The 16,415-nt window shown below is 35.5% G+C and overlaps 1 protein-coding gene across 1 annotated transcript in view; it reads right to left on the minus strand.

The window, feature by feature from the left end:
• Positions 1 to 1,370: 1,370 nt before the first annotated feature.
• The window catches only part of SLC30A5 (solute carrier family 30 member 5), a 37,184-nt gene continuing 22,139 nt past the window's right edge, over positions 1,371 to 16,415 (minus strand). Inside the window, exons 8-16 of the mRNA XM_080803642.1 lie at positions 16,089 to 16,259; positions 15,131 to 15,419; positions 14,751 to 14,959; positions 13,555 to 13,712; positions 12,532 to 12,661; positions 8,785 to 8,986; positions 7,901 to 8,127; positions 2,837 to 2,965; positions 1,371 to 2,209 (exon numbers count right to left, since the gene is read on the minus strand). Coding sequence (XP_080659768.1) covers positions 2,039 to 2,209; positions 2,837 to 2,965; positions 7,901 to 8,127; positions 8,785 to 8,986; positions 12,532 to 12,661; positions 13,555 to 13,712; positions 14,751 to 14,959; positions 15,131 to 15,419; positions 16,089 to 16,259 — 1,686 coding nt within the window. The 3' untranslated portion in view covers positions 1,371 to 2,038. The remainder of the gene's footprint in view (positions 2,210 to 2,836; positions 2,966 to 7,900; positions 8,128 to 8,784; positions 8,987 to 12,531; positions 12,662 to 13,554; positions 13,713 to 14,750; positions 14,960 to 15,130; positions 15,420 to 16,088; positions 16,260 to 16,415) is intronic.

The following is a 16,415-nucleotide window of genomic DNA, read 5'->3' on the forward strand; positions in this document are numbered from 1 at the left end:
TGCTGTTTCGGGTATTATTTTGAACTTATTTATACAATTTAAATACAGTTTATCTCTTGGGATACTGATTTTAATAGAAAAAAATAGACAAATCAATGAAAGCTACCTTTGAATGCAGGTTTAGAATAATAACTCCTCAATTTTACTGAGCCCTTTTCAACTTTAAGAAATTTTTTTTTTCCAATTCATCTCACATACATCATTCCTTTTGCTCCTCATAATCCTATGAACGTGAGCAAATTTTATTCTGGTTTTATGTACCCGGGGAAAAAAAAATACCCAGAGAAGGATTTGCCTGAAGTCACAATGTTTGTAGGAGTTAGAACCCGTACCCTGGTGCTCTTATTACTGGTTTCCCTACTTCCAATCTGCATCCCCTTCAGCCCATGCCCTATGTCTCGCCTTATCTCTCATCACAGTAATTTAATTTTTCTGCTGTTATATGCCTCCTTAGACATGGCAATTTTAATAACAATGCAGTATGTATTGTACCTATCTACTTAAAAATTTTTTAACATACCAAAATTGCATTAAAACATCAATATGCAATTATTTTCCCACCACTCAAAAATTTTAATTATGTATTGAAGATTCTGGACCAGAAAATGTATAAGGATAAGACAAAGAATATCAAAATAACTTGTAACAAATTTCTAGAACCTCTCACATATTAAAATTGTTAAGATAAAAATATGATTTACAATACATGTTTGCCATTATGGTATAGTTAAAAAAATAATACTCATACTAAAATTAATTCATCCTACTTATCAAAATTCCTATTATATGAATGAAAATATTCAAATGCTTATAAATAGGTATTCAAAGGTTTCTTCTGAACAACATTCTTTGGTGTTCATAAAACTGCATATATTATTATAGATCTCTTTATCATACATTTTTTCAGACTACACATTCAGTTTAAATTGGAAATGAAAAAATATAAATTAGATATTGTTATAGAAAGTAGTTACAGGGTAGATATTTTGATTTCATGATGCCCAAGTACTTACGGACAAGATTTACTTACTAAATTTAAAATAACTACCTATTCTTTGATACTTCTTTTAGACCCACATGTTCCAGAAATTTAAAAAAGAAGCTGTGTTTAAGGCAGAAAATTCAAATGTGAGTTGACATTATTTATGATTCTCTCAACTGGTTGTTCCACAAAATATGGAGCTAAATGAAAAATGAGAACCCTCGCATTGCTTGGATCCCAGCTTGACAAGCAACTTGGAATGGCAGATGCATAATAAGAAATGGAATATTCTACTTCAGAGGAAGAAGACAAGTGATTGAATAACATGCACACAACTTAGTATAAGTTCTGTACCCTAATAAAGTAATTATTCATTTGCAAATATTACCAAAAGTAAAAAAATTTATTTTACAGAGTGGTTGGTTTTTGTAATACATCAATAATGTTATACTTCCCTATTCTCACTGCTTGTGTCATTTCAGTGGTTGGTTTCTCCCAAATAATTTAGTTTACATTTAAAGTGGCAATACAGCTTTTACTTAATGGATTTAAGTTATAATTAGAAACCAGTTTTATATACAGAAAATCCATAAATATAGAACTTTTATTCCTATTTTATTCTAGGGCTATGCAAAAAATTGACTAAAAATTTTTCATTTGGGTCTTTGTAATAAACATGTAAATACATTATTTACAATGGAGATGCTTTCTGACAGAAAGTAAACACACAAGTAATTTTGGTCTTCACTAGAATCCATCATTATATGTTCATTTTTGGAGATGATGTGATACATCATGTTCACTCAAATTTTAAGATGCCTGTTATACACATAATTCAAGTAATTATTTTACTTGTACAATTAATGCTTCATTCTGTATTTAAATTTCCTTTAAGAAAGATTCCTTGATCCAATAGTAGGGAGCTTTAGAATTTTTTTCGAATACAGCAAATGTTTCTGTACAATTATGTGCAATTTTCTTCCTTCTGGCACTATTATAAATACCGAGTAAATTAATCTTCATTGTTCATATCCCACAGGTAATTCTTGAGTTATCTCACATGATGTAAGTACCATCTTTGTAGTATTTCATGGACTCCATTTGTTTTGTCATAGCTAGAACATCATGAAATCCAGTACTTAGGCCGGACATATGTTGAAAGTAAGCCTCTTTTTCCACTTGAATTGTTAAATTGTTTACTCCAGCATCTTTAAGTATTCCTGTAACCTGTTATCAAAACCCATACATTTTAAAGCATTTAGATTAATACATTTAGTGCATATCTTATAACTGATATTACATTTTTTTCATAGCCACAGATAGTCAAAGATAATCCTCAAAGTAATATTTATTATTTATTTGGTCAAATGTTAGCTATATTTTTTTAGACGGCCAGTAAATTACTGACCTGACATTCAAACTTGAAAAGGGAAACAGCTTTTGTTTCTAATATGGTAGGTTTAGAATAGGAATACAGGAACTGCTTTGATCCTTACTTCCAATCACAGCGTTAAACGCTGCCAACTTGACTGTAATTACTGTTAATCTAAATCTGTATTTATAATAATTTATTTCTGGATAATCGATTGGGAGCCCAGGTGGATCGTAAGTAAATTTTTTTACATTCACTTAAGCCTGTCATCTAAGCACTAAAACTTAATTTTATTTTAACCATTTTGGGCTGGAAAACAAATCTAGACATAAAAAGTAAGTTATATTATCCTTGAACAGCTAAAAGATTGGTGTTTTTGAACAGTTAAATGATTACTCAACTGTGCAATTTATAATGTGTCCCAGTTTTTGCATGAATTGACTCAAATGAGATGACTTTAATTAAAGACAAAAGATTATCACCTGCTGTACTATTCTTTGTTCCAGCACATCTGATGTCACCTGTATATGAATTGTTCCTGCCACAACACTGGCTGAATGACGCCAAAAATGAGGGTCTCGGTATGATATTAATCCTTCAATTTTCTGTATCTGTCAAATAAAAGGAGAGATGATGTAAATGGACTTAAAAAGCTAATTTACTTAACAGAAAGCAAATTTTTTGGTCCAAGAAACCACTATAAGCTGATTTTAGTAAAAAGATAATAAGGAGAGCAAAGAAGTGAGAAAAGAAAGGGATAACTTGTTTGAAGTAAAGGTGCCTAAAATATTTTGAAATGGGAATGGTATCAGGGAAGACAGGTCTGAACAGGAAATGAATGGGGGTTACAGGTGTCTTTACACTCAACAGTTGCATACCCATTTTCACCTCTTTAAGAGGTACTGTGCCTTTTCTAAACACTGGATATTTTCAGTGGACTACCTGGTTTCCTCACATTTATACACACATTCATATATTAATGGTTACATAAACATGTTCAAAAGATATCCTCTATGTTTAAAAATGAACTGATTAAGTAACAGATATTGCATACATTGTAACACTACATGCATTAAAAATGTATGACGGTATTTATCAACACGACATAACTAAATGGGGAAAATTTTACAAAGCAGTACAAAACAGTTTTTGCCATTTTTATTTTCAAAATAGCTTTTAAAAATTTTTTAAAGATTTTCTTTATTATTTACTTGAGAGAGAGAAGCAGACTCTCTCCTCTGAGCAGGGAAGAAAATGTGCTTTTCCATATTAAGATATTTTGAAGATGGGGTGCCTGGTTGGCTCAGTTGGCAGAACATGTGAGTTCAAGCTCCACACTAGTGGCAGAGAGTCCTTAAATAAAAACAAGGCAACACAAAACAAAAATATTTTGAAGTTTTCCAAAATGGGCGAAATGGGCGTATTTTTGAAATAAAACTTTTTTTTTTTCCTTTTAGTAGGATGTAGGTGAGAAGACTTCACGAATTTATGAAAACAGTGGGTTAAGATGTTATTTCTTAAATATTCAAGATACTAACTTTTCATCAGCAGATCCTAATTTAACATGATATGGCAAGGGTGCCTGGGTGGCTCAGTTGGTTAAGCATCTGCCTTTGGCTCAGGTCATGATCCCGTGGTTCTAGGATTGAGTGCTACCTGGGGCTCCTTGCTCAACGGGAGCCTGCTTGTCCTTCTCCCTCTGCCTGCTGCTACCCCTGCTTCTCTCTTTTTCAAATAAATAAATAAAAATATTTTTATTTAATAAATAAAAATATTATTTGACAGAGAGAGAAAGAAAGCAGGAGAGGGAGAGGGAGAAGTGGACTCCCCACTAAGCAGGGAGCCCAACGCAGGACCTGATCCCAGGACCATGAGACCACGACCTGAGCTGAAGGCAGACGCTCAACGAACTAAGCCACCCAGGCACCCTAAGTAAATAAAAATCTTAAAAAAAAAAAAATTAAAAGAAGAAAGAAAAAGAACATGCAACTCTTCATTTTGGGGTTGTGAGTTTGAGGCCCATGTTGAGTGTAGAGATTACCTTAAAAAAAAAAAAAAGTATCAAATTCTCTTTCTCAGGGTCATGAATTCAAGCCCCATGTTGGTTGTAAAGCTCACTTGGAAAAAAAAAACGAGGGGTGCTTGCCTGGCTCAGTCAGTAGAACCTGTGATCTCAGGATTGTGGGTTTGAGCCCCACGCTGGGAGTAGAGATTACTTAAAAAAATTTTATTTATTTTAGAGAGCAAGGGAGTGAGAGAGCGCACACACTAGTGGGGGGAGGGGCAGAGGGAGAGGGAGAGAGAATCTCAAGCAGATTCCCCAAGGAGTGCAGAGACTGATGCAGTGCTCAATCCCAGGACGCTGAGATCATGACCTGAGCTGAAATCAAGAGTTGGAGGGTTAACCAACTGAGCCACCCAGGTGCCCCTAAAATATAAAGGTTTTTTTTCCCCCAATATTATTTATGTATTTATGTGAGAGAGAGAAAGAGAGAGCACAAGCAGGGAGGTGAGGGAGAAGCAGACTCCCTGCTGAGCAACGAGCCTGATGTGGGACTCGATCATGGGGTTCTGGGGAATCCCAGGACCCTGGGATCATGACCTGAGCTGAAAGCAGATCCAGGTGCCCCTTAAACATAAAACCTTAAAAAGAAAAGAAAAAAAAAAAAAAAGAAAAGAAAAAAGGATATGGCCGACCACAACCTGAAAAACATTTATTTTGTATTTGTTTTTTCTATGAATTGCTGGTTTATATTCTTAGTCCATTTTCCTGCAAGTCTTTTTCTTGATTTAAAAAATTATGGATAGTAAGTCTCTTCCTGTTTATATGTGCTGCAAATATTTTCTCTTCCTCTACCTTTTTTGTTTTTCTTCTCTCAAGTTCTGTTCCTAGTCTCGTATTCAAAAATTTTTCCCCATTATGTTCAAAAGTTACTACAAGAGTTTTGAAAATTATATTTAATGTTTCCGAAGAAACCTGCTCTGGTTTGTAGGTTCTTTATCTTTCCATTAAAAGATGGAAAAAAGGCATCCCTGCCATGCTACATATTTGACTGGTTGCTTCTATATTAATGCATAAAAGCTTTGGAACACATTGGTCTCAAACAGGAGCAGTTCATGTCAGAAAAAATTAGAATATGAGCTAATATTCAGTGTTCTATGTTCAGAATGCCTGAGAAAGCATTCTAACTATTGCAAAAGTTTACTTAACAAAAAAGTTCATTATGAAAATGCACGACTTCATTTTATATTGTAGTAAAACAGGTACTTTGGAGAGGACACGTGGAAGCAGTTGATTTCTTCCAGAGTACACACCCACTGTTTACACTTGTTCCAAGACTTCTAACATGATGACACCATTTCCTCATATTACCACCATTCTAGTATTGTTCTGTGGCCCACTAGTAGCCCATCTCTACATATTCATCTATCACAAGATTGACAAAAGGATCAAACCCTGCAACATTCCTTGGATGTGTCTGCCACCATTAATTTCAGTGATAATTTCTGGTCCATAAATAGTTATAATTTGGGAGGGTGAACTTTACTCATGGTGTCTCCTGTGTGAGCTCAAAGATCTGTATTTCTTATTTGTTAATGGAGTCTTCCGCTGATGGATAATTTTCAATTGCTCCAATCTGCAGATTATCTTCTTTCCTTTTGGCTTCTAGTTTTGTTTTCCTTTTTTTAAGATTTTATTTATTTATTTGAGAGAGAGAGAAATAGAGAGGAAGAGATAGCAAGAGACAGCACGAGCAGGAGGTGAGGGAGAAGCAGGCCCCCCAGTGAGCAGGAAGCCCAACATGGGGCTCGATCCCAAGACTCTGGGATCATGACCTGAACTAAATGGAAATGCTTAACCGACTGGCCCACCCAGGTGCCGCAATCCTACGTTACCCTCCTCCACCACGCCGCTTTTTCTCTTTAAAGATTTTATTTTTTTGAGAGAGAGAAAGAGAAAGAAAGAGAAAGCGTGTGCATGAGTGGGGGTGGGGTGGGGCCAGAGGGAGAGGTAGACTCCCCCCTGAGCAGGAGGCCTGACAAGGGGCTTGATGCCAGGACTCTGAAGACTGAAGGTGAAGGCAGACGCTTAACCAACTGAGCCACCCAGGTGCCCACTGCCTTCTAGTTTCAATTCAAGCTTATTAAAAAAGGTTTTCTCTACATCTGTACAGAAATGTACTAAAAATGTTCTTTTATTTTCTTGTAGTAGTTTTATTATTTTTTTATCATTTACATAATTAGTCCATTGGAAATATGTCTTTATATTTGATGGTAAAGAGATAATAAAGCCTTCCTTTTCCACCAAGTGGAAATGTTAATTAGGCCCATTGTTTCTCCCCACTGATCTGAAATGCAATTTTTGCTACAAACTGAATTCCATAAATTCCTGGGTCTGTTTCTGGACAACCAATTTTTAAAAAATTGATTTATGTATTTATTGCTGTGCAAGAACAAAACTGTTAGTTGTGTTAGTTAATTCTGTAACTTTATAATCACAGAATGGGATCCTATTAGTTAGTTCTGTAGTTTTTACATCTTTGTTGTTTTTATTCTCAAGCATTAACTCTTCCAAATAAGTTTCTAAGTAATATCGGATTACCTATTCTCCCCCAAAACAAAAACAATCAAAAGAAAAGGCAATTGCACTGAGATTTAAATGCAAGAAATAGGAAAACTTCACAATAGTTTCCCATCCAATAAAAATCTCTCCATTTATTCACTCCCTATTTTCTTTTCTTTCTTTATTTTTTTTTTAAGATTTTATTTATTTATTTAACAGAGTGTGAGAGAGAGATCACAAATAGGCAGAGAGGCAGGCACAGACAGAGGGGGAAGCAGGCTCCCTGCTGAGCAGAGAGCCCGATGCAGGGCTCGATCCCAGGACCCTGGGATCATGACCTGAGCTGAAGGCAGAGGCTTAACCCACTGAGCCACCTAGGCATTCCTCTTTTCTCTTCTTTTAAAGATTTCATTTATTTATTTGACAGAGATCACAAGCAGGCAGAGAGGCAGGCAGAGAGAGAGGAGGAAGCAGGCTCCCCACTGAGCAGAGAGCCTGATGCGGGACTTGATCCCAGGACCCCAGGATCAGAACCTGAGCTGAAGACAGAGGCTTGACCCACTGAGCCACCCAGGCGCCCCTCACTCCCTATTTTATATGTATGTTAGTTATGTATGCATGTATGTATGTATGTATGTATTTACTTTTGAAAGAGAGAAAGAGAGTGTGTGTGTGCACACACAAATGGGGGGCGGAAGGGACTAAGAATGTTAAGTAGCCTCCACATGGAGCCTGATGCAGGGCTTGATCTCATGACTCTGAGACGATGACCTGAGCCAAAATCAAGAGTCAGATGCTTAACCGACTAAACCTTTTTATGTCTTTTAAATAAAACTGTATTTTCTTAATTCATATTTTGCACACTTCTAGTTGAGTCAACTTACTCAATTTCAAATGCTATTTTATTTATTTATTATTATTACTACTTTTTCAAATGCTATTTTAAAAGGAAAAAATATAGTGAAGAAATTACACACAGTACCTTTTCTAAAGCAAGATGTAGTTCTTTTTCACATTCTGGTGGCAGTCTCAAAAGTAGAACCTGACAGGCATCTTTAATCAGTGGAACAACACTGAGAAATATTAATATAGCAATAAAGAGAGAACACAGGGGATCAGCAATGAACCATCCAAACTGCTCTATAAGAACCGTGGATACGATCACACCAATACTGCCAAGTGTGTCTGCCAAAACATGTAGAAATACACCTACAAATAAAATATGAAAACATTAAAAATTAAAACACATCTCCATCTTTTATCCTTTTTATAAATTTACTGGGTACCTACTATGTACCTGATTCTGCTGGGGATAGTACTTAAAAAAAAAACCTCAAAAAACACGGTCACTGCTCTCAAAGAATTCACGGCACAGTGGTAAAAAGAAAGATAGAGGGAACTACAGCTCAGAGTGGTAAGTTTTATGATGGTGTGGTTTTCCTAGAAATCACATATAAGCCAAGTTCTGACAATACCCAAATTAAACAGTCACAATAATATATTCAACAGAGTCACAATATAATTCAACAGAGTAAATAATACTTCCCCTATATATTTTATAGTAAAATAAAAATTTTCTGGTTCTTTTGTAGTGAAAGTTCATAATGACATAGTATTTCCCTTCCAAATAATATTTATGCAAAAGTCACTATGAAAAGGACTCTATAATACAATGATCTGATTAAAATTGACATTTATGAAGAAATGTGAGCATTTTTTATAGCAGATGACTTCAGACATTTTTTGAAACCACACAGTATTTTTCTAAAATAAAACTGTAACCAGAAGCCCAATATTTAATAAAAATAAGACAGTGTCAATTCAGAACACAGTTGAAAAATAGGACAGTATTTGGCAAGGACTCACCCCTCATGTTAGCATTCATGCCTCTGCCTGCAGATCCGTGGCTGTGACCATGCCCATGGTCACTGTGTCCATGCATATGGTGGGAATGACTGTGATCAGATGAATGACAGCTTCCCTGAGAAGCTCCATGGTTATGGTTATGGGCATGGCTAAAGGCACAGATACCAATAAGGTTTACTATCAGCCCTCCAACTGAAACTGGCTAGTAAAAGGAGAAAAGAAAGCCTTTAAATTTGTAATATAAAAAATATATTTGTTATTTAAAAACTACTGTATATTTAAATATGTTTTTCTATTTACAGTTTTCAAAGTATTTTTGGTAAAGCCTAAATTCAATAAGGATATCCAAAAAACTTTTTAAAAAAATTAACATAACATAAAATTAATTTTAAAAATTAACATATAACAAAAAATTAACATTTTTTAAAAAAATTAACATTATAAAAAATTAACACATAAATAATATATTATTAGCCCCAGGGGTACAGGTCTGTGAATCACCAGGTTTACACACTTCACAGCATTCACCATAGCACATACCTTCCCCAATGTCTATAACCCCAACCCCATAACCCCATAACCCTCTCCTTACCCCATTCCCTGAGGCAACCCTCAGTTTCTTTTGTGAGATTAAGAGTCTCTAATGGTTTGTCTCCCTCAAGGATATCCAAAATTTTTAAAAAGCAGATTTTAGAATATTTTAGAAGAAACATTTTAACTTTCAAATAGCAAAGTTTTGCCAAGTAGAGGAATTCGACTTGCTTTAATCAATAAAGAACATGTACCTGGTTCATGGTTTATGAATAAGTTATGCTAGAGTTTTGTTTCATTTAAATAGAGCTTGAAAGTACTGCTTACTGGAGCAAGTATGCACTCTAGCTAAAATCTTGTTTATATTACCAGATGAATTTCAGTTTGTAAGGCAATGATTATAATTTACTAACTAGTGGATTCCAAATATATATAATCTTATTGTGTTTCTTAAAACATAGTAAAATTTCCCAAAGTAAAAAAAAAGGTATAGGGGCACCTGGGTGGCTCAGGTCATGATCCCAGGGTCCTGGGATGGAGCGCCACATCGGGCTCTCTGCTCAGCGGGGAGCCTGCTTCCCTCTCTCTCTCTGTCTGCCTCTCTGCCTACTTGTGGTCTCTCTCTGTCAAATAAATAAATAAAATCTTAAAAAAAAAAAAGGTATAATGGAAAAACAAACATGTAATAGTAATCTTTCACTTTTTTTAAAAAAAGAAGTGAATGGAATTATCTTGATTTAATAATGCCACATAACACCCTAAAGGATAAACAAAGTTACCCTTTATTATCTTCTCTTATGAAATAATTTTGGATGTTCAGGGTGTTACTTAATTTACATACATTACAATTTCTCCTTTAGAGAAAGCCACTTGATTTATAAAAAGAATATATAAAAATAATGGGGACAGATAATTCAAATTAATTTCCAAAGATTGTAAGACAAGAGATTCACCTTAGTAAACATGTACGGAAATTATACACTTCTTAATGAGGCTCAGACCATTTATCTGTCAGATTTCAAAATTTTAGTTAGCTTTATGAACTTGAAAATGGTTCCTAAATTTTGAATAAAATCAAATATTATATACAGAGACTCCATCATCTCAAATATTTCTCCTCTAATGATAAATGCTTCATTTGTATAGATTTCATCAGAAAAAAATAATGTAGAAAGTGTAAGTATCTAACCCCCCAAAATTAGTCAATGAGAGAATGGTGTACTTTCTATGCACATACTAAAATACATACATAAACACCTTTTAAAACCAGCAACAGTATCACATTATAATGCTGCTTTGGAGTTTTTTTAACTTAGTACAGTTTATAAGTATTTCTCATGCCAGTGTATATAGATATGCCTCATTCTTTTTATTGGCTATAGAGTATCCTATGAATGACAGCTATATTTCTTTATTTAACTAGTCTTTTTCTCGGTGGACATTTTTTTGTCACCATTATGAGCAAAGGCACAAGGAATCATGCACCTTTACACATCTGTGCAAGTATGTTTTGCAAAAATTTCTGTAACAAATATTAAAGGTCAAAAGATATAAGCATTTAAAATTCAAAATATATTTCTAAAGTGTAATCAAAGCATTTTATTAATTATGCTTCCAGCAACCAGATTCATAATTGCTTACAGTCATCCAACAATTAATTGCTGATTTCCTACTACAAGCCAGGTGCTAGTTTAAGTGTTAATGAGAGAAAATTCAGGTCCTAAAGATACTTCACTTATACTTTAATTGTGGAAGAAAGACAAAGGGTTATAAGTCAATGTTGCTATAAAAAAAAAAAAGCAAGATATAACAGGAATACTGAGAAAGGTAAACCTACAAAAAAGTCTTTGAAGAGGGATATATTTTTTAAAGATTTTATTTATTTGACAGAGACACAGTGAGAGAGGGAACACAAGCAGGGGGAGTGGAAGAGGGAGAAGCAGGCTTCCTATGGAGTAGGAAGCCTGTTGCAGGGCTCGATCCTAGGACTCTGGGATCATGACCTGAGCGGAAGGTAGACGCTTAATGACTGAGCCACCCAGGCACCCTGAAAAGAGGGATTAAGGGAAAATATCTCACTGGAAGAGCCATATCAACAAAGTCCTGACAAAGGCTGGAAGGCAGATGTGAGGGAAGGGCATGCCAACTACAAGAAATAGCATATGCAAAGGTTTGAAGGTCCAGGGAGAACATTATAAACTACTACAGCAGTAGTACAATCAACAAAGTAAAGCCTTTAAAATCATAGTATTTTTCTGATTCTAGCTCTACCATTTTGCAAATTTCCTCAGGTATCTATAAAGCACATCTTTTTTAAAATGAGTTTACTTTTATTTATTTTTAGATTTTTAATTTCTTTTTGACAGAGAGAGACATAGCCAGAGAAAACACAAACAAGTAGAATGGCAGAGGGAGAAGGAGGCTTCCTGCAGAGCAGGGAGCCCCACACAGGGCTCAATCCCTGACCCAACCCAAAGGCAGACGCTCAACAACTGAGCCACCCAGGCACCCCTATAAAGCACATCTTCACAGAAAAACATTTAATAAGTCAGAAAGAAATCTTAGGTTTTAGATTGTCATATAATATTCTAACTAAAATATCAGAGAAAAGGATTAATTTCTAAGAGTCAGCGACGTAAATACAAAGACAAGAAATTATGTTAACTTAGGGGTGCCTGGGTGGCTCAGTGGGTTAAGCCTCTGCCTTCAGCTCGGGTCGTGATCTCAGGGTCCTGGGATCGAGCCCCATGTCGGGCTCTTTGCTCGGCGGGGAGCCTGCTTCCCCTCTCTCTGCCTGCCTCTCTGCCTACTTGTGATCTCTCTCTCTGTCAAATAAATAAATAAAATCTTGGGCGCCTGGGTGGCTCAGTGGGTTAAAGTCTCTGCCTTTGGCTCAGGTCATGATCTCAGGGCCCTGGGATTGAGCCCCGCATCAGGCTCTCTGCTCAGCAGGGAGCCTGCTTCCTCTTCTCTGCCTGCTTCTCTGCCTACTTGTGATCTGTCTGTCAAATAAATAAATAAAATCTTTAAAAAAAAGAAAAAAATAAAATCTTTAAAAAAAAGAAAAAAATAAAATCTTAAAAAAAAGAAATTATATTAATTTAAATTAAAAAATAAAATAAAGGCTTCCTAGATCAGTAACTACAAATAAACTTCAGCATGGAAAAGACTGTACGGGGTATGAACAGAAATTCAAACAGGAAAATAGAGACTTACTGTTAACATGTGTGTGTCTAATTCCGGAGGATCAATTAATCTAGCCACTGACTCCATAAACACAAAAAAGGCTATTACCATTAGAAAAAGTCCATTAATAAATCCAGAGAGAATTTCTATTCGGCCATACCTAAAAATGTAGAATATATTTTTAGAAAAGGAAAATGACAAATATTTTTAAAGTATAAATATTATGTTAAAAAAGAGGATATAAGTCCAAATTTTCAACTACGTACATAAATAATACGATCACAAAATTATCAAGATTTTAAATACCATACTAATGCTGGAAGAGTCTTTCTGTACTTAAGTTTGTTGCAATTATAAATTTATTTTTATAAATACAAATATTTATCAAAGTCCTTCGACGTTTCCCCTTACACAAAGCCTTTCTTAGCAAGAAGTTCCTTCTCTCCTTTTAATGGGCTCTCCCTTGATGGGCTCTGTACCTGTCATAACATATAGACTGCTTTGTACCAAAATTATTTGTATTTTTGGCTCACCTATCTTTCACAATGTTAACAGTTGAAAGAGCTGAATTTATCAATCTATTCAGGGTAGGTCTTACCAAAATTCTTTGTACAAATCAAGGATTCTAATATTTGTTGAACTGAATTGTTGATGAAAGGGAATTTCATGCATAGCCTCTTCAAATTTTGAATACTCTTTCTAATGGCAAAGATGCAAATGACCATGCACATTCCACTGTCTCAAATAACTGTTAGGCAAAGAGCTCAAAATCTAACTGATTTTCTGTTCTCTCCATACAAGAGGAATTAGTCAGAGAATATAATCTGGAGCTTACTGCCATTTACTTGTTTATCATATGCTTGGTTTATTTCCTCGTATCTACTTCAATTTAAAGAAAACTAAAGCTCTGAAAAATTACTTGTATTAAAGTAATTAAAAATTACTTGTATTTAATTATTTATATTAAGAGTAATAAAATTTTATTCCCTAAGATGGAATTTGCCCTTAGATTTTTTCATTGTATTATATCACCTTGATGGTCAGTGTACCTACCCATAGGAAAAAATCCGAGTTGCTTTCCATCTACTCATCAGGGCGGCAAAAAGCCCCATGACCAAAGCAGAGCAGTCAAAGAGCATGTGAAATCCATCTGAGATCAGACCCAGACTATTGGTCAACACGCCATAAAATAATTCAACAAAGGTAAAAAGCTAAAAAATAAATTTAAAGAAAAACGGGAGGAATATGTTAGGAAATACTGTCTCAAGAGATTTAACAGAACTTAATCATGAGAATTTTAACCTTTTAGTTAAAAAAAAACTTCTTCTTCAAGATTTTTTTATTTGACAGAGAGAGAGAGAGAGAGGAAGAGAGAGGGAGCAAGTGAGCACGAGCAGGGGAGCAACAGGCAGAGAGAGAGGGAGAAGCAGCCTCCCCACGGAGCAAGGAGCCCAGGAGGTGCGTAGCTCAATCCCAGGACTCTGAGATCCTAACCTGAGTGGTAGGCAGGGGCTTAACCAACTGAGCTACCTTTTATTATGCAAATCTTTCTTAAAGATATAACTGCCACTTTATTTCATTTCATATAAACTGTAAGACAGGGACACTTGGTTGGCTCAGTTGGTTAAGCATCTGCCTTTGGCTCAGGTCATGATCCTAGGGTCCTGGGATCAAGTCCTTCATTCAGCTCCTTGCTCAGTGGGGAGTCTGCTTCTTTCCTGCCTGCTCTGCCTGCCACTACCCCAGTTTGTGCACGCTCTCTCTCTCAGACAAATAAATAAATCTTAAAAAAAACAACAACAAACAACTGTAAGATACTATATCAGATATGTTCATCTGATAAATTATTGAAATAGAGATAGTTTCATTCATGTCTGTAGAACTTAATACACTAGGCTATAAAATTTTAGCAATCTCGGGGGTGGGGTGGGGGCGCCTGGGTGGCTCAGTGGGTTAAGTCTCTGCCTTTGGCTCAGGTCATGATCCCAAGGTCCTGGGATCGAGTCCTGAATCGGGCTCCTTGTGCAGCAGGAAGCCTGCTTCTCTCTCTGCCACTCTGCCTGCTTGTGCTCTCTCTGACAAATAAATAAAATCTTAAAAAAAAAAAATAAAATAGCACACTAAACTAATGCATCTAAAATGCCTCAGAAATGGTTTGCTTAAGTAGTCTGAATATGATCCTGTAATCTTCCTATTACTGAAAGAAAATGTAGCTTTTAGGAAATGTCACAAATATATAAAAATCTTACCAGATTCAAACACAAGAAGTAAAAGATCTGCCTAGAGTCATTCTCCTCAAGAATTTGTTTTAGTGATTCCTTAATAAACCTGGGGATCGATTGGGAGCTATGCTGGAAAGCATCACCCATGAAATTATAAAGAGGTGTTCCTTCAGGAGAATATCCAATTAGGGTGCCTTTCTGTCCTCTCTTGGAAGGAGATGATAAGATGTTGGCAGCTTTTAAAAAAGGGAAAACAATAACATTAAAAATGTTTTGAAAGTTTAAGCTACCAAAACCAACATGGCATCTGTCGGCACTAAATGCAAGCCCTGAACAAATTCCCAAACTAAGTAAATGATTTCATCGGAATCCATGAGATGAAATTTCCTAAGGGGAAAAATGCTCACACAAAATGAAGAATATAGCGCTCACTACCACTCCTCCAGACAGGACATGTTCAGTGCTTTCCTGGTGTGCTGCTCTGTTCATAGCTCGAAGCTGGTCTGTTATTGGATGTGTCCAAAAATTTCCAAAAAGTAGAGCACTAATAAAAATGGGAAAGGATCCATAGCGGGCACATTTGGAAACTTCCATTTTGACTGAACAAATGGAATCGACATAGAAATCCAGGATCATGACAAAAAAGATAACTGTTGTGAAAGGCATTATGAGAGAAAACCAAGACTCGACTTTACTCTAGGAATTAAAAAAGAAAAAAAATAAATTGTTAGTACTGCAGTGGAATAAAGTTCATGTCTTATGCTTTAGTTAATCCCTTTATATTTAAACAAATATTCTAACTCAGTATGATTCATAAAATGCTAAGAGCTGTAAAATATTAGTATATTTCCCAGTAACCCCCAAAGTATTAAAAATAAAAGCGCTATGGTTTAATGATTATATAAATTCTAGGTGACCCACAATCCTTGTCTGTAACACACAGTAACTATTAAACAGGTTCTTCAGGTGGCTCAGTTGGTTAGGCGTCCGACTTGTGATTTCTGCTCAGGTCATGATCTCAGGGTTGTGGGATCAAGCCCTGCAACAGGCTCAGCACTGAGTCTGTTTGTCCCTTTCCCTCTGCTCCCCCAGATCACCCATTCTCTCTAAAATAAATACATATTCTTTAATTGGTTCCTTTGGGCCACAGGAATGGGATGAATATATAAATGTAATAGTACCTGATTTGTATTTTCTATAAAACAGTAAAATTTACTCAAAAATTTTTCCAAAAATTGTCATAAAAAGCAATGATAATTTAAGATACTTGCAAGCTCAAAGTGAAATAAAATATAATGTACTGAACTAAAATTGTTAAGTAAGAGCAAATCATTTTACTTATTACCAATAAATTCCTACTCTTACCTCAGTTGTCACAGAAAGAACAATGACCCATGGGCACAAGAGAAGCACAGCAACAAGATGGGATAAAGCTTGAAGACGTTTGGCTCCACCAACATCTATAGAGAGCTTTCTGGAAGCTGTATGAAAACCAACTTTACAACACAAAGCCAGTACTAGCAACAATACTCCACCCTATGAGTAAAATTAGATAAGTTTCATTAGAAACACAGAGTCCAATGCTCAATCCTTAAATACATAATATTTGAAGAAATGGAGCTATTAATGTTTCTCTTCCATACCCCACATTACTGAACTACTTAAATGTCAGGCAGTACTTTAAATTACTGG

The sequence above is a fragment of the Martes martes genome (assembly GCF_963455335.1).
Source record: "Martes martes genome assembly, chromosome: 5".
In the NCBI taxonomy this organism is placed as follows: Eukaryota; Metazoa; Chordata; class Mammalia; order Carnivora; family Mustelidae; genus Martes; species Martes martes.